This window comes from Mustelus asterias, chromosome X, assembly GCF_964213995.1.
Source record: "Mustelus asterias chromosome X, sMusAst1.hap1.1, whole genome shotgun sequence".
Lineage (NCBI taxonomy): Eukaryota > Metazoa > Chordata > Chondrichthyes > Carcharhiniformes > Triakidae > Mustelus > Mustelus asterias.
This window is the reverse complement of record NC_135834.1, coordinates 8,366,001-8,391,153: the sequence shown is the minus strand read 5'-3', so window position 1 is coordinate 8,391,153 and position 25,153 is coordinate 8,366,001. Positions and strand designations below refer to the sequence as shown.

Here is a 25,153-nt window from a genome sequence, read left to right as displayed (position 1 = left end):
AGTCTCTCTCTCACCCTTACACCGGGGTACTCTCTCTCTCTCACACCCTCACACCGGGTACTGTCTCTCTCTCACCCCCACACTGGGGTACAGTCTCTCTCTCTCACCCTCACACCGCGGTACAGTCTCTCTCTCACCCTCACATCGGGGTACAGTCTCTCTCTCACACCCTCACACCGGGGTACAGTCTCTATATCACCCTCACACCGGGGTACAGTCTCTCTCACACCCTCACATCGGGGTACAGTCTCTCTCACCCTCACATCGGGGTACAGTCTCTCTCACACCCTCACATCGGGGTACAGTCTCTCTCACACCCTCACATCGGGGTACAGTCTCTCTCACACCCTGACACCGGGGTACAGTCTCTCTCACACCCTCACACCGGGGTACAGTCTCTCTCACACCCTCACACCGGGGTACAGTCTCTCTCTCACCCTCACACCGGGGTACAGTCTCTCTCTCACCCTCACACCGGGGTACAGTCTCTCTCACCCTCACACCGGGGTACAGTCTCTCTCACACCCTGACACCGGGGTACAGTCTCTCTCTCACCCTCACACCGGGGTACAGTCTCTCTCTCACCCTCACACCGGGGTACAGTCTCTCTCACCCTCACACCGGGGTACAGTCTCTCTCTCACCCTCACACCGGGGTACAGTCTCTCTCACACCCTCACACCGGGGTACAGTCTCTCTCTCACCCTCACACCGGGGTACAGTCTCTCTCTCACCCTCACACCGGGGTACAGTCTCTCTCACCCTCACACCGGGGTACAGTCTCTCTCACACCCTGACACCGGGGTACAGTCTCTCTCTCACCCTCACACCGGGGTACAGTCTCTCTCTCACCCTCACACCGGGGTACAGTCTCTCTCACCCTCACACCGGGGTACAGTCTCTCTCACACCCTTACACCGGGGTACGGTGTCCACATTTAACCTGGTGTTCGCAGTGTGCATGATGATTGATGGGAGTATTACTCAGTGCTCTGAATGGTTCACAATGCCACTCAGCTGGCACTGCGGCTGGTGGAATTATTTTCCCAATCCTGAATCATCCCGGCTGCACAGAAACCCCGGGGAATCTCAGTCTGTGTCGGGGTATTGTGATGATGGAAATGACCTTGCTGCTTTTAGTCATGTCATTCATTCTATTTTGCTCCCGGATTTGATGGATTGCCCCCTATCAGCCCCTCAGACAGACAGCCAAAGCTATTCTAGTCGGACACGGTGCAGTTTTGGAGAGAGGAGGATTTGCAAGCTGCCCGTCCCCTCAGCTAATCGAGGCCCCAGAACATCAGGGACAGGAAGATCCCACTTTCTCAACCTCTCCAGGCATCTTTTGCAAGGTTATCCTTGCTAAACCTCCGAGGGAACATTCTGAATCGCCAAGGTCCGATATTCCCGGCTGTTGCCGTGGAAACATAGAAGATAGGAGCCGGAGGAGGCCATTCGGCCCTTCAAGTCTGTTCCATCATTCATTATGATCATGGCTGATCATCCAACTCAATATCCTGATCCCCCCCCTCTGTCCCAAGAGCTAAATCTAACTGCTGCGTCAACACATGCAATGTTTTGGCCTCAATTGCTTGCTGTGGCAGCAAAATAGAAATTACAGTCCACTCTCTGAAAACCCTAAATCTTTTATCTATCTCTTTTTGCGATCATTAGTCGTCAACATTCGAGCCCCATGGCCACTGGACGAGTCATCCAGAGGCCCAGGCTCATTCTTTGGGGACACGGGTCCAAATCTCGCCACGGCAGTGGGTGGAATTTAAAATCAATTCATAAATCTGGAAATAAAAGTTAGTCTCAGTAATGTTGGCCACAAAATTGTTGTCGATTGTCAGAAAAACCCATCTGGTTCACTAATGTCCCCTTTCGGGAAGGAAATCTGCTGCCCTTACCCGGTCTGGCCTTCATCTGGCTCCAGATTGATTCTGAGCTGTCCTCTGAATTACCTGAGTGAGACACTCCGTTGTATCAAACCGTACCCCAGGTTACTGTGGGAGGCGAGGGAAGAGATTGCAGAGCCTCTGGCGATGATCTTTGCGTCGTCGATGGAGACGGGAGAGGTGCCGGAGGATTGCGGATGTGGTTCCTATTTTCAAGAAGGGGAATAGGGATAGCCCAGGAAATTACCAACCGGTGAGTCTAACCTCAGTGGTTGGTAAGCTGATGGAGAAGATCCTGAGGGACAAGATTTATGAGCATTTAGAGAGGTTTAGTATGCTCAAGAATACTCAGCATGGCTTTGTCAAAGGCAGATCGTGCCTTACGAGCCTGGTGGAGTTCTTCGAAAATGTGACTAAACACACTGACGAAGGGAAAGCGGTAGATGTGGTTTATATGGATTTTAGCAAGGCGTTCGATAAGGTCCCCCATGCAAGGCTTCGAGAAAAAGTGAGAGGGCATGGGATCCAAGGGGCTGCTGCCCTGTGGATCCAGAACTGGCTTGTCCAAAGGAGGCAGAGAGTGGGTATAGACGGGTCTTTTTCTAAATGGAGGTTGGTCACCAGTGGTGTGCCCCAGGGATCTGTTCTGGGACCTTGCTGTTTGTCATTTTCATAAATGACCTGGATGAGGAAGTGGAGGGATGTGTTGGTAAGTTTGCCGACGACACGAAGGTTGGTGGGGTTGTGGATAATCTGGAGGGATGTCAGAAGTTACAGAGGGACATGGATAGGATGCAAGACTGGATGGAAAAGTGGGAGATGGACTTCAACCCAGATAAATGCGTAGTGGTCCATTTTGGCAGGTCAAATAGGATGAAGGAGTACAATATAAAGGGAAAGACTCTTAGTACTATAGAGGATCAGAAGGACCTTGGGGTCCGGGTCCATAGGACTCTGAAATCGGCCCCGCAGGTGGAGGAGGTGGTTAAGAAGGCGTATGGTGTGCTGGCCTTTATCAATCGAGGGATTGAGTGTAGGAGTCCGGGGATAATGATGCAGCTATATAAGACCCTCATCAGACCCCACTTGGAGTACTGTGCTCAGTTCTGGTCGCCTCATTACAGGAAGGATGTGGAAAAGATTGAAAGGGTGCAGAGGAGATTTACAAGGATGTTGCCTGGATTGAGTGGCATGCCTTATGAAGATAGGCTGAGGAAGCTCGGTCTTTTCTCCTTGGAGAGACGTAGGATGAGAGGAGACCTAATAGAGGTATATAAGATGTTGAGAGGTATAGATCGGGTGGACTCTCAGAGGCTTTTTCCCAGGGTGGAAATGTCTGCTACAAGAGGACACAGGTTTAAGGTGCTGGGGGGTAGGTACAGGGGAAATGTTCGGGGGAAGTTTTTCACACAGAGGGTGGTGGGTGAGTGGAATCGGCTGCCGTCAGTGGTGGTGGAGGCGAACTCAATAGGGTCTTTTAAGAGACTCCTGGATGAGTACATGGGACTTAACAGGATAGAGGGTTATAGGTTGGCCGAGAAGGTAGGGATGTGTTCGGCACAACTTGTGGGGCCGAAGGGCCTGTTTGTGCTTTAGTTTTTCTATGTTTCTATGCACCAAAGTCTAAAAGGAATGAAATCGGACAGACCACCCGGCATCGATCCAGAAACCAGAAACGACAACAGCAAACCCAGCCCTGTCGACCTTGCAAAGTCCATCTTAGTAACACCTGGGGCTCGTGCCAACACTGGGAGAGATGTCTCACAGACTAGTCAAGCAACAGCCTGACACAGTCACTCTCACGGAATCATATCTGCAGGTTCCCCAACAAGTCACTCACCATCCTGACTCGGAAATATATCACCGTTCCTTCACTGTCGCTGGGTCAAAATCCTGGAACTCCCTCCCTAACAGCACTGTGGGTGTACCTACACCACATGGACTGACTGATGTCCAAAAACAATCCTGGAACTCCCTCCCTAACAGCACTGTGGGTGTACCTACACCACATGGACTTATTGATGTCCAATAACAATCCTGGAACTCCCTTCCTAACAGCACTGTGGGTGTACCTACACCACATGGACTGACTGATGTCCAATAACAATCCTGGAACTCCCTCCCTAACAGCACTGTGGGTGTACCTACACCACATGGACTGACTGATGTCCAATAACAATCCTGGAACTCCCTCCCTAACAGCACTGTGGGTGTACCTACACCACATGGACTGACTGATGTCCAATAACAATCCTGGAACTCCCTCCCTAACAGCACTGTGGGTGTACCTACACCACATGGACTGACTGATGTCCAATAACAATCCTGGAACTCCCTCCCTAACAGCACGGTGGACGTACCTACACCACATGGACTGCAGCGGGTTAAAGGCGGCAGCTCACCAGCACCATCTTCAGGGGCAATTAGGGATGAGCAATAAATACTGGTCGAGCCAGCGACGCCCACATCCTGTAAACAAATACAAAAAAGAAATTTCCCCTCTTGATTGATGTCTCAAGATGGCGCCGGAACGTGGCAACGTCTTGCAAGCTGAGCCAGCATCGCCTCTAATTCTGTATTTTACTCGTTAGATTCTGCACTCTCTCCTTTCCTTCTTTATGAACAGTATGCTTTGTCCGTATAGCGCGCGAGAAACAATACTTTTCACTGTATCCCAATACATGTGACAATAATAAATCAAATCAAATATTAAGTTGATCTTTCTCTACACCCTATCTGTAACTGTAACACTATATTCTGCACTCTCTCCTTTCCTTCTCTATGAACGGTATGCTTTGTCTGTATAGTGCGCAAGAAACAATACTTTTCACTGTATCCCAATACATGTGACAAGAATAAATCAAATATTAAGCTGATCTTTCTCTCCACCCTAGCTATGACTGTAACACTACATTCTGCACCCTCTCCTTTCCTTCTCCCCTATGTACTCTATGAACGGTATATGCTTTGTCTGTATAGCGCGCAAGAAACAATACTTTTCCCTGCATCCCAATACATGGGGTGGATCACAGCTCCAGGGACCTGGGTTCAATTCCCGGCTTGGGTCACTGTCTGTGTGGAGTCTGCATGTTCTGCCCGTGTCTGCGTGGGTTTCCTCCGGTTTCCTCCCACAGTCCGAAAGACGTGCTGGTTAGGGTGCATTGGCCGTGCTAAATTCTCCCTCAGTGTACCCGAACAGGAGTGTGGCGACCAGGGGGTTTTCACAGTAACTTCATTGCAGGGTTAATGTAAGCCGACTTGTGACTAATAAATAAAACTTTAACTTTAACATGTGACAATGATAAATCAAATGAAAAAAAACACAGAAGCATTTTTGCTGCGTGGTGGCCATAGCTTCAGAGCCCCACACACTGCACTTCCCTCTCGAAACTCCTCGCCCTCCCTTCTTCTTTCGGTCCCTCTTCCAGAACCACCTGTTTATTGAAGGTTTTTGTTGCCTGTCTCTGAGGCTAAGTGTCGATTTTGTTCCCTCTCTGAAGGATGTTTCGCATTCCATTAACGGTGCTGTGCAAATACAGGCTGATGTGGGTTCAGTCACCTTTCCATCTGTTATTGTTTCTCTGAGTGAGAGGGGTACCTGGCTCACTTAAGCCTTTTCAACCTGGTGGCTACGAGGGTTTTTTTTTGCTGTAAATGACACACTGGACATGGCCACTCAGGCCCACCGGGCCTGCACTTCACCGGAGCCTCCTTCCACTCTCCAGCTCACCCGAGCCACAAATTCCTTCTCTCCCCAGACAGGAGCCTATGACAGGAGCAAACGTGGGTTTCCTCTGACCTTGTGGCCTGTGTTCACTCTCCGCTTGTGCGGTCTCCTCGTGGTGACGATTGGGCAATTGCCTTGCCGAATGCTTCTGGTTTATGTCGCAGGCCATCACTGTGGTTCACCGCTTCCAAACCCTCTCCCATCGCCACTCAAACATCATGGCCTTTGGCCCTGTCGCAGCGAAACTCCTGGGACGTTCTCTCACTCTTCCCCAGAGCACTGTGCAACCTTCCCCTCTGAACGTTCACTTCAGACCTGTCTCTTTCTCCTCTTCACATTCACTCCATCCCACTCCATCTCGGACTGGAGGCAGGTTGCTAGCGGAGTGCCGCAGGGATCGGTGCTTGGTCCTCTGCTCTTTGTGATTTTTATTAATGACTTAGAGGAGGGGGCTGAAGGGTGGATCAGTAAATTTGCTGATGACACCAAGATTGGTGGAGTAGTGGATGAGGTGGAGGGCTGTTGTAGGCTGCAAAGAGACATAGATAGGATGCAAAGCTGGGCTGAAAAATAGCAAATGGAGTTTAACCCTGATAAATGTGAGGTGATTCATTTTGGTAGGACTAATTTAAATGTGGATTACAGGGTCAAAGGTAGGGTTCTGAAGACTGTGGAGGAACAGAGAGATCTTGGGGTCCATATCCACAGATCTCTAAAGGTTGCCACTCAAGTGGATAGAGCTGTGAAGAAGGCATATAGTGTGTTAGCTTTTATTAACAGGGGGTTGGAGTTTAAGAGCCGTGGGGTTATGCTGCAACTGTACAGGACCTTGGTGAGACCGCATTTGGAATATTGCGTGCAGTTCTGGTCACCTCACTATAAGAAGGATGTGGAAGCGCTGGAGAGAGTGCAGAGGAGATTTACCAGGATGCTGCCTGGTTTGGAGTGTCGGTCTTATGAGGAAAGGTTGAGGGAGCTGGGGCTGTTCTCTCTGGAGCGGAGGAGATTGAGGGGAGACTTAATAGAGGTTTATAAAATGATGAAGGGGATAGATCGCGTGAACGTTCAAAGACTATTTCCTCGGGTGGATGGAGCTATTACAAGGGGGCATAACTATAGGGTTCATGGTGGGAGATATAGGAAGGATATCAGAGGTAGGTTCTTCACGCAGAGAGTGGTTGGGGTGTGGAATGGACTGCCTGCAGTGATAGTGGAGTCAGACACTTTAGGAACATTTAAGCGGTTATTGGATAGGCACATGGAGCACACCAGGATGGTAGGGAGTGGGATAGCTTGATCTTGGTTTCAGATGAAGGTCGGCACAACATCGTGGGCCGAAGGGCCTGTTCTGTGCTGTACTGTTCTATGTTCTATGTTCTATGTTCTATCTTTTTTTCAAAGCTTTTTTTAAACTATATTTATTGGTGTCACAAGTCGGCTTACATTAATACTGCAATGAAGTTACTGTGAAAATCCCCCAGTCGCCACACTCTGGCACCTGCTCGGGTACACTGAGGGAGAATTTAGATCATAGAGTCAGAGAATCCCTACAGAGCAGAAGGAGGCCATTCGGCCCATCGAGTCTGCACAGAAAACAATCCCATCCGATCCCCGTAGCTTTGTAGTCCCCTTGACACTAAGGGGCAATTTAGCATGGCCAATCTAGCTAACCTGCACATCTTTGGACACCAAGGGGCAATTTAGCATGGCCAATCCACCTAACCCACACATCTTTGGACATTAAGGGGCAGTTTAGCATGGCCAATCCACCTAACCCACACATCTTTGGATACTAAGGGGCAATTTAGCATGGCCAAGCCACCTGACCTTCACATCTTGGAACACTGAGGGACACTTTAGCACGGCCAATGCACCTGACCTGCACATCATTGGACTGTGATAGGAAACCGGAGCACCCGGAGGAAACCCATGCAGACACGGGGAGAATGTGCAGACTCCACACAGACAGTGACCCGAGCCAGGTATCGAACCCGGGTCCCTGGCGCTGTGAGGCAGCAGTGCTAACCACTGTGCTTCTTTGCTTCCAAATGACTTTTTGACTCAAAATGCATCGTCAAGCACCATCTCCTTGTGTTCCGACACTTTCATGGAAGCAAATTGCAACCAAGGAGGCCATTTGACACATCTTGCCTCTGCTTTTTTTCGTCCCACTCTTCTGCCTAGCCCTGCAAATGTTTTTCCTTTTCATTTATTTAACTCATTCTTTTTTGAAAATTATTATTGCAACTGCTTCGACTAAGCTTCCAGAAAAATTCTCCGCATCTCCCAAGCAGTGTCCTCTGGTTTCCAATCCTTCCGCCAAAGGAAATAGTTCCGTCTTATTTATCCTGTCAAAATCTGCCGAGCTTTTGAACACCTCAATTATATCTCTCCCCTGAAGCATTCAAGAGCGAGTGAGGCTGAAATCGAACAAAAAAGAAAGGGAAGGATGTGCCGGGTTACGGGGAATGGCACCAGATGAGGTGTTCATTCGAGGAGCCGGTCCAGACACGATGGGCCGAGTGGCCTCTTGGTACTGTAACATTTCTGTGAGGACAGCCCCAGTTCTCACAAGGAACTACAAAAGGTTGTGAATGTAGCCCAGTCCATCACGCAAACCAGCCTCCCATCCATTGACTCTGTCTACACTTCCCGCTGCCTCGGAAAAGCAGCCAGCATAATCAAGGACCCCACGCACCCCGGACATTCTCTCTTCCACCTTCTTCCATCGGGGAAAAGATACAAAAGTCTGAGGTCAGGTACCAACCGACTCAAGAACAGCTTCTTCCCTGCTGCTGTCAGACCTTTGAATGAACCTACTTTGCATTAAGTTGATCTTTCTCTACACCCTAGCTATGACTGTAACACTACATTCTGCACCCTCTCCTTTCCTTCTCTATGAACGGTATGCTTTGTCTGTATAGCGCGCAAGAAACAATACTTTTCACAATATCCCAATACATGTGACAATAATAAATCAAATCAAATATTAAGTTGATCCTTCTCCACACCCTAGCTATGACTGTAACACTACATTCTGCACCCCTTTCCTTCTCCCCTAGGTACTCTATGAACAGTATGCTTTGTCTGTATAGTGCAAGAAACAATACTTTTCACTGTATCCCAATACATGTGACAATAATAAAGCAAATATTTTTTATTCGTTCATGGGACATGGGCGTCGCTGGCTGGGACAGCATTTATTGCCCATCCCTAGTTGTTTGAGGGCAGTTGAGAGTCAACCACATTGCTGTGGCTCTGGAGTCACATGTAGGCCAGACCGGGTAAGGACGGCAGATTTCCTTCCCGAAAGGGCATAAGTGACCCAGATGGGTTTTTCCGACAATGGTTTCATGGTCATCAGTAGATTCTTAATTCCAGATATCTTTTATTGAATTCAAATTCCATCAGCTGCCGTGGCAGGATTCGAACCCAGGTCCCCAGATCATTACCCTGGATATCTGGTTTACTACTCCAGCAACAATCCCACTACGCCACTGCCTCTGCTTGTTATAATTCAATTCAATTCACTTCAAGGCTCTATAAAACTACAGCAAGACTTCATTGCACCCACATTCAAATCCTCTTGCAATAAAGGCCAACGTAACATCTGCCTTCCGACCGCACCGCAGATTGGGATTAGAAAAAAGAGGATCTCCGTGGTCGATGAAAAGCTTTCTTTGGTAGGTCCAGGAAGTTCGACTTCCCCATCAAGGGAAATCTGGACCTGGACACTCGGCCTAACTTTCCCAGATACAAAATAACCTCAAAACCTTCCCCCATTTCAACTCCTGGGCCGTCCATCACATTTCCACTCCATCTGACGAAGGAGCAGCGCTCCGAAAGCTAATGGTATTTGCTACCAAATAAACCTGTTGGGACTTTAATATGGTGTTGTTAAAACTCTTACCGTCCATCCCCCACCAGAACTGACTGATACATTCAGGTGAGGTAACTCACAACCCAGTGTAGCCCACGGCAAGGAGGCAAGCCCACAGGCTCTCGGCCTTCCCTGCACTGAAGCCCGGGGCCAGGACTTTACCATCCCTTCTCGCCCAGCTGGTGCTGTCGAACTGAAGGCAGATTTAAACAGCCCGAGCCCACATTTGTTTATTATGTTCTGGGCACAGCACCTCAGGACAGGTATATCGGAGGGGACGCACGACCAGAACTCGAGTGGGGGCGAAAAGAATTCAATTGCCTGGGCCCAATATTGGAGATGGAGGCCCAGCCTTTCCAGATCAGGCACAAGCGTGTCAAGACATGTGCGACGAGACTGACGCTGCGGCGAAAAGGGGTTAGGTTACGAGGCCAGGTTGTTTAGCCGAGGCTTGTGTTGAGGATTAGGGGCGATCGACTTAGAAATCATAGAAGAAACCCTACAGTGCAGAAGGAGGCCATTCGGCCCATCGAGTCTGCACTGACCACAATCCCACCCATGCCCTACCCCCACATATTTTTACCCGCTAATCCCTCTAACCTACGCATCCCAGGACTCTAAGGGGCAATTTTTAACCTGGCCAATCAACCTAACCCGCACATCTTTGGACTGTGGGAGGAAACCGGAGCACCCGGAGGAAACCCACGCAGACACGAGGAGAATGTGCAAACTCCACACAGACAGTGACCCGAGCCGGGAATCGAACCCGGGACCCTGGAGCTGTGAAGCAGCAGTGCTAACCACTGTACTACCGTGCCACACTTGAGGTGTGACGGAGGAAAAGACTCGATAGCATCGACAGACAGGAGTTATTTCCTCTGGTGTGGTGTTCGGTTAAGGCAGTGGTTCCCAAAGAGTGCGGCGAGAGAGGATGGCAAGTGTGGCGGGAAGATTCAAGGACAATCAAAGAAACATTTAAACGTGGTTTAAACAAGCATTGTTTTATACTTTCTGGATGTCCCATGGTCATATTATAAAGTAGTTGTGTTCTATGTTATGAATCAAGCGCTGCTAGGAGTTGTTTTTTTTTGTTTTTGAATGTATTTCCTATCAATAAAAAATTCGGTGTGGCGCGAGCAAGTTTTTATTCCGAAAGTGCGGCCCAGTGAAAAAGTTCGGGAACCACTGGGTTAAGGTATTATGGGTTACATAGAAGCACAGAAACATAGAAGATAGGAGCAGGAGGAGGCCATTCGGCCCTTCGAGCCTGCTCCGCCATTCATCACCATCATGGCTGATCGTCCAACTCAATAGCCTCATCCTGCTTTCTCCCCATAACCTTTAACCCCATTCGCCCCAAGTGCTATATCCAGCCGCCTCTTGGATACATTCAATGTTTTGGCATCAGCTACTTCCTGTGGGAATGAATTCCACAGGCTCACCGGGTGAAGAAATGTCTCCTCACCTCCGTCCTAAATGGTCTACCCCGAATCCTCAGACTGTGACCCCTGGTTCTGGACTCCCGCACCATCGGGAACATCCTCCCTGCACCGACCGTCTCTAGTCCTGTTAGAATTTTATAAATCTCTATGAGATCCCCCCTCAGCGAAAACAATTCTAACCGAGTCAATCTCTCCTCATACATCAGTCCCGCCATCCCCGGAATCAGCCTGGTAAACCTTCCCTGCAATCCCTCGAGAGCAAGAACATCCTTCCTCAGAAAAGGAGACCAAAACTGCACACAATACTCCAGGTGTGACCTCACCAAGGCCCTGTATAATTGCAACAACACATCCCTGCTCCTGTACTCGAAACCTCTCGCAATGAAGGCCAACATACCATTTGCCTTCTTTACCGCCTGCTGCACCGGCATGCTTACCTTCAGCGACTGGTGCACAAGGACACCCAGGTCCCTCTGCACACTCCCCTCTCCCAATTTACAGCCATTCAGGTAGTAATCTGCCTTCTTGTTCTTCCTTCCAAGGTGAATAACCTCACATTCATTCATTTTACAGAACCAGGGCAGGTCAATGGAGTGAATGGTGCAGAGCAGCAACGATCTCATTGAACGCTGGGCCAGTCTCAAGGGGCTGAATGGCCTCCTCCTGTTGCCATTTTGGACAGTTACGTCCAGCCACTTCCAGGCTGGAATTTTCCAGCGGTTCATGCCCGTGGGATCTTCCGGCCCCGGTGAGGACGCGACCCCCGGCACAGGTTTCCCAGTGGCGTGGGGTGGAGTCAATGGGAAATCTCATTGGCTGTGGCGGGACCATATGATTCCACCACTGGCGAATGGCGCGCCACCTCCCTGCCGCGGGAAGCAGGCTGTGGGGAGGACAGAGAACGCCGCCCCCCCCCCCCCCCCCACTGCCCTGCAACACTCCTCCCGCCCCCCTCAATGTCCGACTGAGTGTTCGCTTTGAGCTTGGACGGGACTTTTTCGTGGCGTCAGACCTCACGCAGCAATGCCATCCCCGTGTCCAGGTAGACAGGCTTCCGTGTTGGCGCAGGGCGTTGTTTCATGCCAGTGCACTGCCCATTTCTTTTGCGCAGATGGGAAATCGAATCTCCATCGGCCCTGCAGTTACGGCGGCATCCTGAGTAGGAGCCACTTTGCCCTCCGGGATAAGGGAAGACAGGGTGGCAGAGGAATGGAAGTAAGATTGCCAGCCAGATGGCAGAAGGAGACTCCAGGGAGTTGGCTTCTGAAGCCAATCCTGCCAGCTACCTGGTACTGATGGGCGACCTCTCTCCCTTTTTTTTATTCATTCGTGGAAAATAAGCGTCGCTGACTGGCCAGCATTTATTGCCCATCCCTAGTTGCCCAACTTGCTTGGGCAACTGTGGCTCTGGAGTCACATGTAGGCCAGACCGGGTAAGGATGGCAGATTTCCTTCCCTAAAGGACATTAGTGAACCAGATGGGTTTTTCCGACAATGGTTTCATGGTCATCAGGAGATTCTTAATTCCAGATTCTTTTTTATTGAATTCAAATTCTACCATCTGCCGTGGCGGGATTCGAACCCGGGTCCCCAGGACATTAGCTGAGTTTCTGGATTAATAGTCTAGTGATAATACCACTCGTCCATCGCCTCCCTGACATGGCTGGCAGCATTCAAAGGCAAAGGCCTAGGATTTCCAACAGCCTGGGCCTCAATTTGGAGCAACCTCCAAACTTACCTCACGACCAATTGGCTCAACACCCGGCCAAAATGGGGTTAAAATCGGCGCTTAGAGTTCCCCCCTGACTTGCCCCTGAGCTCCTGTCTTTGGTAACAATCCCTATCTGTGACTGAACACCTGCACTCGAGAATATCAATCGACTAAAATAACTCAGCTGGGGCCTGCATGCGTGTACTTGAATTTTTTCTGTTTTAAAATGAACAGCTCCTGATTTAATCTGCGCAGTGCCAGAGCTTAACTGGGTCAAGAAATTAATTGCGATGCTCTCAGCTATTTTAGAATGTCAATGAACTCAATTTGCGCAGTCGATTGACTGGTTTTCTATTGGGAACCATTTGCCAGGCCAGCAAATTTCTGAATGAATCTCCCTGGGTGTCACAATCGCTGTGAATACTGGCCTGTTAGCTTCAGGGCCCTGTGTTTAAATCCAGCCCCGACTGCTTCCTCTTTCTGCTGTCTCGCAAGGCTGTTCTGCTGAATGAGTCATCGACTCAGAGAGTCATAGAGATATGCAACACAAAACAGGCCCTTCGGCCCAACTCGTCCAGGCCGACCAAGTTTCCCAAACTGAACGAGTCCCATTTGCCTGTGTTTGGCCCATATCCCTTTCCCATCCATGTACCTGTCCAAATGTCCTTTAAATGTTGTCATTGTCCCCGCCTCTACCACCTCCTCTGGCAGCTCATTCCATACACACACCACCCTCTGTGTGAAAAAGTTGCCCCTCAGGTCCCTTTCACATCTTTCCCCTTTCACCTTGAACCTATGCCCTCTAGTTCTGGGCATGGGCGCCCCCCCCACCTCCGTTGCCACGGGCGCCCCCCCCCCTCCGTTGCCACAGGCGCCCCCCCCTCCGTTGCCACGGGCGCCCTCCCCCCTCCGTTGCCACGGGCGCCCCCCCCCCTCCGTTGCCACGGGCGCCCCCCCCACCCTTTTGTTGCCACGGGCACCCCCCCCCTCCGTTGCCACGGGCGCCCCCCCCCCTCCGTTGCCACGGGCGCCCCACCCCACCCCCCCTCCGTTGCCACGGGCGCCCCCCCCTTCCGTTGCCACGGGCGCCCCCCCCCTCCGTTGCCACGGGCGCCCCCCCCTTCCGTTGCCACGGGCGCCCCCCCCTTTCGTTGCCACGGCCCCCCCCCCCCGTTGCCACGGGTGCCCCCCCCGCCTCCGTTGCCACAGAGTTTGATGAACCAGGACCCTACGGTACAGATAATGAGGCACTGTGGCAAAACGGGCCGCCGTTCATGTAATCCACCATTGACACAGCACCAGATTTGACTGTGAAATCACACCTACAAAATGGAGGCTGCTCTGCTTGGAGGCTGCCTTGGGCTTGAGCTGTCACTCGCTGATCAAAATCCATGACTCTGTCACTCTCGATAGCCCATCCCAGAAACTGTGGTCGATTACTCACGAGGGAAGAGACACCTCCCTGTGTAACACACCGTCTCAGTTACACAGCGTAGCCTGACATGTGCAGACAGCTCAGCACCTTCCCGGGACAACACTCGCATTGTTACAGATCTAAAAGAGCCATCAAGCTATCAACTGCCGACTCCTGGAACTCAGCTCCCGGGGCCTTCCTTCAAAAGTCCCCTCAGAGGCAGCCAGAGTTTTGTTTAGGTGTCTCTTGTGCCTGTTCCTCTCACGTCTCACCTCACAAACATTAAAATTCCCACCCAACGCTCATTGTTGCCACTGAAGGATCGCCTGCAGTTTACAATTCCACACGGCACTTAACCCCAATTGCTTCATTTACTGAAAGTTTGCAGCACACAGAATGAAGGGAGGATCCCAAAAGGTGGCTGGGCAGAGGCCTAAGTAGGTCGCGAAGCCTGCTCCTACTTCCACTGAAGATTTTGTGCCACCCAGGGTGGGAGCCTTGCCTTGCCAACTCAGGCTGACTGCACACCTGGAGATTTCGTCACCTGACTGCCTCACCCAGTCGAACAGCTTCTAGTCTGCCTCTCCACCATTTCTACAGCTCACCAAAAAAAAAGTGTTCAACAGAATTCAAATCATCCCACATGTAGCTCTTCAGGCTAGGATGCCCCACTTTGGAGCCAACCCAACTCCAAGCGTGTTTTTGGAGAGAATTTGCGTTCAGAATTATTTCCTTTTCGGTGTTTATGTCGGTCTGGTGGTCTTGTTTTATCCGGCATTCCACTGACTCTGTACACGCCTCCTGTCACAGCCGCAGAGAGAGTTTCCCTCGGCAATGGGCTGTGCTTTACCAGGCCTGAAGCCTGAGGGGGTTCCACTCCCCCATCACCCACTGGCCTCACTTCAGGGCGGCCCAAAAAGCCAGGCCCAAAAACACAGAAGGAAAACTGGAGAAGCAGAAATAGGTCATTTAAGTTCATGGTTATTTGAGGAACATATTTTTAAATTGGAGCAGGAGGAGGCCTTTTGTCCCTTTCAGACATCTCCACCCATCAGTAAGAACTTGGCAATTTTCAACCTCAATTAGACCTTCCTGACCTGTCCTGTGATTGGCTGATTTTCAATCGCAAACCTTCCTAAACTGTCCTGTGATTGGCTGATTTTCAATCTCAGACCTTCCTAAACTGTCCTGTGTAGACCACAGGTTTAGCGCAGTGCTGAATAATTGGTCAGTCTCTGATGCTGCAACCTTGCTGTGTTGAGTTGCAGGCAGGGACCACATCCTTGGCCCTGCCGCTGTGCCTTGGCGCATTTTCCCACACTAACGCTGCTATTAAAACACACGTTCTGGCATTGCTGCAACAGCACTCACCCACAGCGAAACAAAGTCACACTGTTTCGACAGCATCTTAACATTCCCCCTTCCAAAATCACCTGTGACCAGAACTGACAGTGTCCCCTGATAGCCCCCAACCTGTCTGCTTGTCAACTACCCCTCCGAACACCCTCAACACATTAACCAGGTCTCATATTCTGCCTCACAGCGTCAGGGACCCGGGTTCAATTCCAGCCTCGGGTCAGTCTGCCTGGAATCTGCACGTTCTCCCCGTGTCTGCATGGGTTTCCTCCGGGTGCTCCGGTTTCCTCCCACAGTTCAAAGATGTGCAGGTTAGGTGAATTGGCCATGCTAAATTGTCCCTTAGGTGTCCAAAGATGTGCGGGTTCGGTGGATTGGCCACGCTAAATTGTCCCTTAGTGTCCAAAGATGTGCAGGTTAGGTGGATTGGCCATGCTAAATTGCCCCTTAGTGTCCAAAGATGTGTGGGTTAGGTGGATTGGCCATGCTAAATTGCCCTTAGTGTCCAAAGATGTGTGGGTTAGGTGGATTGGCCATGCTAAATTGCCCCTTCGTGTCCAAAGATGTGCAAGTTAGGTGGATTGGCCATGCTAAATTGCCCCTTAGTGTCTAAAGATGTGCAGGTTAGGTGGATTGGCCATGCTAAATTGCCCCTTAGTGTCCAAAGATGTGCGGGTTAGGTGGATTGGCCATGCTAAATTGCCTCATAGTGTCCAAAGATGTGCAGGTTAGGTGGATTGGCCATGCTAAATTGCCCCTTAGTGTCCAAAGATGCGTAGGTTAGGTGGATTGGCCATGCTAAATTGCCCCTTAGTGTCCAAAGATGTGCAGGTTAGGTGGATTGGCCATGCTAAATTGCCCCATAGTGTCAGGGGGATTAGCAGGGTAAATACGTGGGGTTACGGGGATAGGGCCTGGGTGGGAGCCATAGCGACAGAGCCAAGCGGGTAATTAGAGGCAAACTGGATCTTGGACCACAGTCTCACTGGCCAGAGGTTTGGATGCGGCAACAATGCGAGTAATTTATTCAGCCCACTGGCATTGCAGTCGGCAAACAGGGCGATCTAGAAGTCTCCAGCAATCGCAGCAATTTTCCTATCACTGCCTCGGAAGAATTAGTTGCCCTCCCCCAGCCCCGCTCCACCGTTTGAACGCACAGAAAGTACTCACGGTTGGCAGAGCAGGACAAGGTCTTGGTCGGTCGTGCCAGGGTGGAGTCCACGGATGTACAGGTTGGTTTTGCTGAGTTGCTCCCCTGCAACGCTGCTGCTGTTACTGCTGCTGTTGGTGCTGGGGCTGGGTGGAGCCATCTGATGGGCAGCTGGGGCATAAGGCTGCTGGCAAAAAGAAAGTTGCAATCTGTTACCAGCTGCCGGTCAGGGAAGTTTAACAAAAAACACTGCCCTTTACCTCCCCCCTCCATTCCACAGGTTTTGCGCCAGGTTGCACGCAAAATCCCGCCCAAAATTTTCACCTTTGGGTTTGATTTGATTTGATTTATTATTGTCACATGTATTGGGATACAGTGAAAAGTATTGTTTCTTGCGCGTTATACAGACAAAGCATACCGTTCATAGAGAAGGGAAGGAGAGAGTGCAGAATGTAGTGTTACAGTCATAGCTAGGGTGTAGAGAAAGATCAACTTAATATTTGATTTATTATTGTCACATGTATTGGGATACAATGAAAAGTATTGTTTCCTTGCGCGCTATACAGACAAAGCATACCGTTCATAGAGTACATAGAGGAGAAGGAAAGGAGAGGGTGCAGAATATAGTGTTACAGTCATAGTTAGGGTGTAGAGAAAGATCAACTTAATGCGAGGTAGGTCCATTCAAAAGTCTGACAGCAGCAGGGAAGAAGCTGTTCTTGAGTCGGTTGGTGCGTGACCTCAGACTTTTGAATCCTTTTCCCGACGGAAGAAGGTGGAAGAGAGAATGTCCGGGGTGCGTGGGGTCCTTAATTATGCTGCCTGCTTTACGGAGGCAGCGGGAAGTGTCGACAGAGTCAATGGATGGGAGGCTGGTTTGTGTGATGGATTGGGCTACATTCACGACCTTTTGTAGTTCCTTGTGGTCTTGGGCAGAGCAGGAGCCATACCAAGCTGTGATACAACCAGAAAGAATGCTTTCTATGGCGCATCTGTAGAGGTTGGTGAGAGTCGGAGCTGACATGCCAAATTTCCTTAGCCTCCTGAGAAAGTAGCGGCGTTGGTGGGCTTTTTTAACTATAGTGTCTCAACTATAGTTTGGGACTGAGAATGGTGGATGATGGTTAACGATAGGTTAATGATATTGTTGAAGATATACAGCTGAAGGGCATTGTTCAGTTCAGTGCCTCGAGCATTTGTAAAGAGGGACCAACAGCCCCACTCCCGAGGCGACATTCGCGACTGGGAGTCCCTGGAGATGGAGTGTCCACTGGCGTGCTTGAGGTTGGTGGGTGCCATGGGTAGGTGAGGGTGGGGGCAGCAGGAGGGGGAGGGGAGAGCAGTGCATCATTAGTCCCCAGAATGATATTTTCATTTAATACTGTAACTTTTAAAATTCTGGGGTCGATTCTCCCATTCTGCTGCGAGTGCAGCGGGCTGGGAGAATTGCGTGCGGGGTGGGGAGTGCGATTCGCGGCATTCCCACGAGCGTTCGCGCCCCGCTAGCACCTCCCAGTGCCGGATTTCCACTCTGCGCTGGAAACCGGCGGGGAGGTGGAGCTAGCATTTAAATGATATGGCGGAGGGGGGGGTTGGGGGGAGGCCTCGTGGACGATCGGTGGGGGGGGGCCGCTGCTACTTTGCACTGGGATCAATGGGGGCGGGAGGGAGGCCAGCGATCGGGGCGGGCTGCGGTGGGGGGGGGGGGGGTTTGCTGAGGGGGGAGGGGGTCTGATGGGGGGTGGTGAGGGTCTGCTGGGGGGGGATTGGCACTGCGTGGGGGGGGGCTGATGATCGGGACGGTCCAGACGGGGGGGCGGAGAGGGGGGGGAAGTGGGCAGGTCGAGGCCGGCCCGGGAATGAATGGGGGGGGGGCCACGGTCAGATCGAGGGGGGGAGCACTGCAGGGGTCCCAGGCTGGCCAGCGATCGAGCAGTGAAAAACACTCTCCAAACACAACAGTATACAGTTCTGGTCACCCTGTTACAGAAAGGATATTATTAAACTAGAAAGAGTGCAGAAAAGATTTACTAGGATGCTACCGGGACTTGATGGATTGAGTTATAAGGAGAGGCTGGATAGACTGGGACTTTTTTCTCTGGAGCGTAGGAGGCTGAGGGGTGATCTTATAGAGGTCTATAAAATAATGAGGGGCACAGATCAGCTAGATAGTCAATATCTTTTCCCAAAGGTAGGAGAGTCTAAAACTAGAGGGCACAGGTTTAAGGTGAAAGGGGAGAGATACAAAAGTGTCCAGAGGGGCAATTTTTTCACACAGAGGGTGGTGAGTGTCTGGAACGAGCTGCCAGAGGTAGTAGTAGAGGCGGGTACAATTTTGTCTTTTAAAAAGTTACATGGGTAAGATGGTAAGATGGGTATAGAGGGATATGGGCCAAACGCGGGCAATTGGGACGAGCTTAGTGGTTAAAATAAAGGGCAGCATGGACAAGTTGGGCCGAAGGGCCTGTTTCCATGCTGTAAACCTCTATGACTATGACAGGCAAACAGAGGGGGATCTTTTACAGAATCTTTCGTCTGCTTTTAAAGGCAATGACTTATGCTGAAGAAAAGGTTTTGAGCTCAGGTATCTGCAAAGTGGCTCGTTCTCGTGGCACAGGCCTCGACAATGTGTGTCAGCTCCCGTCACGTGGCTGCTTGTGTCAGATTCCAGTCAGGGAGCCAGGGGTCCGCCGCTGACTGGATTTACTGTGTATACGGAACAAAAGCTGGGAACAAAGGAGAAGCCGCTCCGCTTCTCACTGTGGATTGTATCGACCTAGATACGGGAGGGGGAATGAAAAATGTAGTGCGCTGTCGACTGCTGCTCAGCACTCTGTCCCAGGCTCCTGGGAAACATTACAACATGTTAGCCGTGTCCTGCTTTCAGTTCCTCTTGCCCCAGCCTCACGTGACAGGGGCAACACATCCTGTGCAGGCCTCAAATGTGCTTCCTAATTGTGAAGGGTTTGGCCAATCCCCCTAACCTACACATCTTTGCACACTAAGGGGCAATTTAGCATGGCCAATCCACCTAACCTGCACATCTTTGGACACTAAGGGACAATTTAGCATAGCCAATCCACCTAACCCGCACATCTTTGGACACTAAGGGGCAATTTAGCATGGCCAATCCACCTAACCTGCACATCTTTGGACACTAAGGGACAATTTAGCATAGCCAATCCACCTAACCTGCACATCTTTGGACACTAAGGGGCAATTTAGCATGGCCAATCCACCTAACCTGCACATCTTTGGACACTAAGGGGCAATTTAGCATGGCCAATCCACCTAACCTGCACATCTTTGGACACTAAGGGGCAATTTAGCATGGCCAATCCACCTAACCTGCACATCTTTAAACACTGAGGGGCAATTTACCATGGCCAATCCACCTAACCGACACATCTTTGGACACTCAGGGACAATTTAGCATGGCCAATCCACCTAACCTATACATCTTTGGACACTAAGGGACAATTTAGAATGGCCAATCCACCTAACCTACACATCTTTGGACACTCAGGGACAATTTAGCATGGCCAATCCACCTAACCTATACATCTTTAGACACTAAGGGACAATTTAGAATGGCCAATCCACCTAACCTACACATGTTTGAACACTAAGTGGCAATCTAGCATGCCCCCACTGCCCCTCCCCAAAAAGCACAACACTGCTGCCATTTGAAAGATGGTGGCACGATAACAAGGCAGGGATTGTACAAACAGCACTGCGGGCACCCTGACCTGCCCACGATAAAGTGCGCCATTCATTGGGAGATGTGGCGAGGGTGCCCGCTGTGCCCTGGGGCTGGGGCACAGCGCAGCTGGCGAAGTGGCAGCCCGCAGTCAGTGGGACTCGAAAATCAGGCTGCACGAATGCGGTGAACATGCGGTGAACCTTATGAAAGGCAGGACGCAGGTTAAAGGTTCAGGCCTGTGTGTTCGGTGACCAACCTTGCGTGGGGTTAATATTACAGTTGAAAGTTATATATTTTTAAAAAATCCTCCTTCAGCAAGAACGCTTTTCACAGTTCAAAGGGCAAGGCAAACATTTCCCACCAATCAGACACTTAGCTGCGCAAACAAACAGACGCTCCTAAAGGCCGCTCGGGGCCTGTTACTCTGAGACAAACAGAAAAGATATCCGATGGAATGGGAGTTGCAGATTTTCCAAACAGGCAAAGTCAGCAACGAGTCAAAAACTGACCTTATTGACTGTACTTGCCGCCCACTCTCGTTACAATGTTGAAGAAAATATCAACAGCCATTTTATACAGTCACCCTGCACAGGAATTCAAAGCGGAATTAGGTAAACACTCGGAAAGGGAAAGGAAAGGGAGAGCAGGAAAGCGGGGTTAAACCAGACTCCTCGTTGAGAGAGAGCGAGCAGGGGCACTGATGGGCTGAATGGTCACCCCCATTCTGTCAAAGATATTCACCCACAAGCAAGCTCGCCTGAAACTTTCGGCCTGACGGATAGCGGTCACAGCTTGCTGCACAAGGCGAACGGGACAACCCCCCCCACCTCCTCCCCACCACCACCCCCACCCCTCACCCCCAACTCCCCCCCCCCCATGCCCTCATCCCCTCCTTCTCCCCTCCCCTCCCCCCCCTCCTCCTCCCCCGCACCTAACCCCCTCCCCACCTTGCTGGAGATTGATCATCGGCTCAGCTGTGATAACCTCCACAGTCGAATATCCCGGTAGCACTGAGTGCCTAGGCTGAGGCAGGAGTGCGGTGCCAGAGAGCACAGGCCCCACATGCAAGGGTCAGGGCGCCAACCCCTATGCAGGAGAAGGTATTCGGGAGCAAATCAAATTCATTCCTAAGAGAGCGGCAGCAGAAAAGAGGCGCAAACAGATTCTCAAAGTCGTCTGAAGCTGCAAGGTGTGTTAGTGCCCAAGTACATGGTCCCAGCAAGGTTATTCCCCGAGAACAAACATGTTCCTTCACTTCCTCTCCTTGAAGATGCGCGGTAATCAGCCCAGAACACACACAGATGGCAGAAAAACCTGAAACAGCTAACGCTCGCTGCATTCAAATCGAAAAAAATAATCCGCAGTGACGCTGCACCCCGAGACTCTCCCCGCAGTGAAACTGTACCCCGACACTCTCCCCGCAGTGACACTGTACCCCGAGACACTCCCCGCAGTGACGCTGTACCAAGACTGTCCCCGCAGTGACACTGTACCCCGAGACTCTCCCCACAGTGACGCTGTACCCCGAGACTGTCCCCGCAGTGACGCTGTACCAAGACTGTCCCCGCAGTGACGCTGTACCCCGAGACTGTCCCCGCAGTGACGCTGTACCCCGAGACTGTCCCCGCAGTGACGCTGTACCAAGACTGTCCCCGCAGTGACGCTGTACCCCGAGACTCTCCCCGCAGCAACGCTGTACCCCGAGACTCTCCCCGCAGTGACGCTGAATCGTGAGGCTCTCCCCGCAGTGACGCTGTACCCCGAGACTCTCCCCGCAGTGACGCTGCACCCCGAGACTCTCCCCGCAGTGACGCTGTACCCCGAGACTCTCCCCGCAGTGACGCTGTACCCCGAGACTCTCCCCGCAGTGACACTGTACCCCGAGACTGTCCCCGCAGTGACACTGTACCCCGAGACTGTCCCCACAGTGACGCTGTACCAAGACTGTCCCCGCAGTGACACTGTACCCCGAGACTGTCCCCGCAGTGACACTGTACCCCGAGACTCTCCCCGCAGCAACGCTGTACCCCGAGACTCTCCCCGCAGTGATGCTGTATCCTGAGGCTCTCCCCGCAGTGACGCTGTACCCCGAGACTCTCCCCGCAGTGACGCTGTACCCCGACACTCTCCCCGCAGTGACGCTGTACCCCGAGACTCTCCCCGCAGTGACGCTGTACCCCGACACTCTCCCCGCAGTGACACTGTACCCCGAGACTCTCCCCGCAGTGACGCTGTACCCCGAGACTGTCCCCGCAGTGACACTGTACCCCGAGACTCTCCCCGCAGTGACGCTGTACCAAGACTCTCCCCGCAGTGACGCTGTACCAAGACTGTCCCCGCAGTGACACTGTACCCCGAGACTCTCCCCGCAGTGACGCTGTATCCTGAGGCTCTCCCCGCAGTGACGCTGTACCCCGAGACTCTCCCCGCAGTGACGCTGTACCAAGACTGTCCCCGCAGTGACACTGTACCCCGAGACTCTCCCCGCAGTGACGCTGTATCCTGAGGCTCTCCCCGCAGTGACGCTGTACCCCGAGACTCTCCCCGCAGTGACGCTGTACCCCGAGACTCTCCCCGCAGTGACGCTGTACCAAGACTGTCCCCGCAGTGACGCTGCACCCCGAGACTCTCCCCGCAGTGACGCTGTACCCCGAGACTCTCCCCGCAGTGACGCTGCACCCCGAGACTCTCCCCGCAGTGACGCTGCACCCCGAGACTCTCCCCGCAGTGACGCTGTACCCCGAGACTCTCCCCGCAGTGACGCTGCACCCCGAGACTCTCCCCGCAGTGACGCTGTACCCCGAGACTCTCCCCGCAGTGACACTGTACCCCGAGACTGTCCCCGTAGTGACATCCCCAGTGGTGCAGCAAGTTATGGATTTGGGTGTGCTTGCTGTGTCAACACAGCGTGCTACCAGACAGGGAGCAGCAAGCGTCGAGCAATGTACACAGACACGAGAGACTGAGGCAGCGAGTTGCAAATTCACCTTCGCCGTCCCTCTGCTGCTGCCCACTGTCATTCGGAACGCCGGCCAACCGATCGATCATCCTGGCAACCGGGCACAGCTGCTCCCTCAGCGCCCGGCCCCGCCAGGGCTCCCCGTCTCCAATCGCCGCCACGTAAGCACTGAGCTGTCGAGTGAGAGGCTGGACAGGCTCAACTGTGATAAAACCCAAGGTCGAATTGCCCGGCCACGCTTGCTGGCGACACTCACGCAGCAGTGAGGTGCCCAGAGGCTCAGGCTAAAGCTTCGGGTACACAGGTTCAAATCCCACCCTGGCAGCTGGTGGAATTTAAAATTCCAATCAATAAAATCTGCAGTTATAAAGCTCGTCTCCGGAACGATGGCCATGACAACCATTGTCATCGATCTGAAAAACCCATCTGGTTCACTAACGTCCCTTTAGGGAAGGAAATCTGCCATCCTTACCCGGTCTGGCTTAGTTCTGACTCCAGATTGAGTCTTAGCTGCCCTCTGAACTGCCCGAGTGAGACACACGGTTGTATCAAACCACACTAAAGTCTAAAAGGAATTAAATCGGACAGACCACCCGGCATCAATCCAGAAACCAGAAACGACAACAGCAAACCCAGCCCAGTCGACCTTGCAAAGTCCATCTTAGTAACACCTGGGGCTAGTGCCAACACTGGGAGAGATGTCTCACAGACTAGTCAAGCAACAGCCTGACACAGTCACTCTCACGGACTCATATCTGCAGGTTCCCCGACAAGTCACTCACCATCCTGACTCGGAAATATATCACCGTTCCTTCACTGTCGCTGGGTCAAAATCCTTGAACTCCCTCCAATACAGCACTGTGGGTGTACCTACACCACATGGACTGACTGATGTCCAATAATAATCCTGGAACTCCCTCCCTAACAGCACTGTGGGTGTACCTACACCACACGGACTGACTGATGTCCAATAACAATCCTGGAACTCCCTCCCTAACAGCACTGTGGATGTACCTACACCACATGGACTGACTGATGTCCAATAACAATCCTGGAACTCCCTCCCTAACAGCACTGTGGGTGTACCTACACCACATGGACTGACTGATGTCCAATAACAATCCTGGAACTCCCTCCCTAACAGCACTGTGGGTGTACATACACCACAGAGACTGCAGTGATTCAAGGTGGCAGCTCACCACCACCTTCTCAAGGGCAGTCAGGGATGGGCAACAACAGCTGGCATTGCCAGCGATGCCCGCACTCTGAGAATAAATAAAAACAAACATTTGGCACCAAACAACATTAACTCCAAAGGGAAGACACGATCAAACCGTTTCTCAAAGTCGTCTGAAGCTGCAAGGTGTGTTTGTGCCCAGGCGCACAGTCCCCGCAAGGTTAATGCAGAACAGAATCTCCCCCTGTACTGACACTGCCACCCAACTCCCCCTGTACTGACACTGTCCCACCCAACTCCCCCTGTACTGACACTGTCCCACCCAACTCCCCCTGTACTGACACTGTACCACCCAACTCCCCCTGTACTGACACTGTCCCACCCAACTCCCCCTGTACTGACACTGCCACCCAACTCGCCCTGTACTGACACTGTCCCACCCAACTCCCCCTGTACTGACACTGTCCCACCCAACTCCCCCTGTACTGACACTGTCCCACCCAACTCCCCCTGTGCTGACACTGTACCACCCAACTCCCCCTGTACTGACACTGTCCCACCCAACTCCCCCTGTACTGACACTGTCCCACCCAACTCCCCCTGTACTGACACTGTCCCACCCAACTCCCCCTGTACTGACACTGTCCCACCCAACTCCCCCTGTACTGACACTGTCCCACCCAACTCCCCCTGTACTGACACTGTCCCACCCAACTCCCCCTGTACTGACACTGTCCC

The 25,153-nt window shown here is 51.9% G+C and overlaps 1 protein-coding gene across 1 annotated transcript in view; it reads right to left on the bottom strand.

Moving 5' to 3' along the window:
• Positions 1-25,153, bottom strand: part of LOC144481837 (RNA-binding motif, single-stranded-interacting protein 3-like) — a 144,217-nt gene that overhangs the window by 97,973 nt on the left and 21,091 nt on the right. Inside the window, exons 3-4 of the mRNA XM_078200990.1 lie at positions 23,267-23,411; positions 16,597-16,795 (exon numbers count right to left, since the gene is read on the bottom strand). Of these exons, the coding sequence (XP_078057116.1) occupies positions 16,597-16,795; positions 23,267-23,411 (344 nt within the window). The remainder of the gene's footprint in view (positions 1-16,596; positions 16,796-23,266; positions 23,412-25,153) is intronic.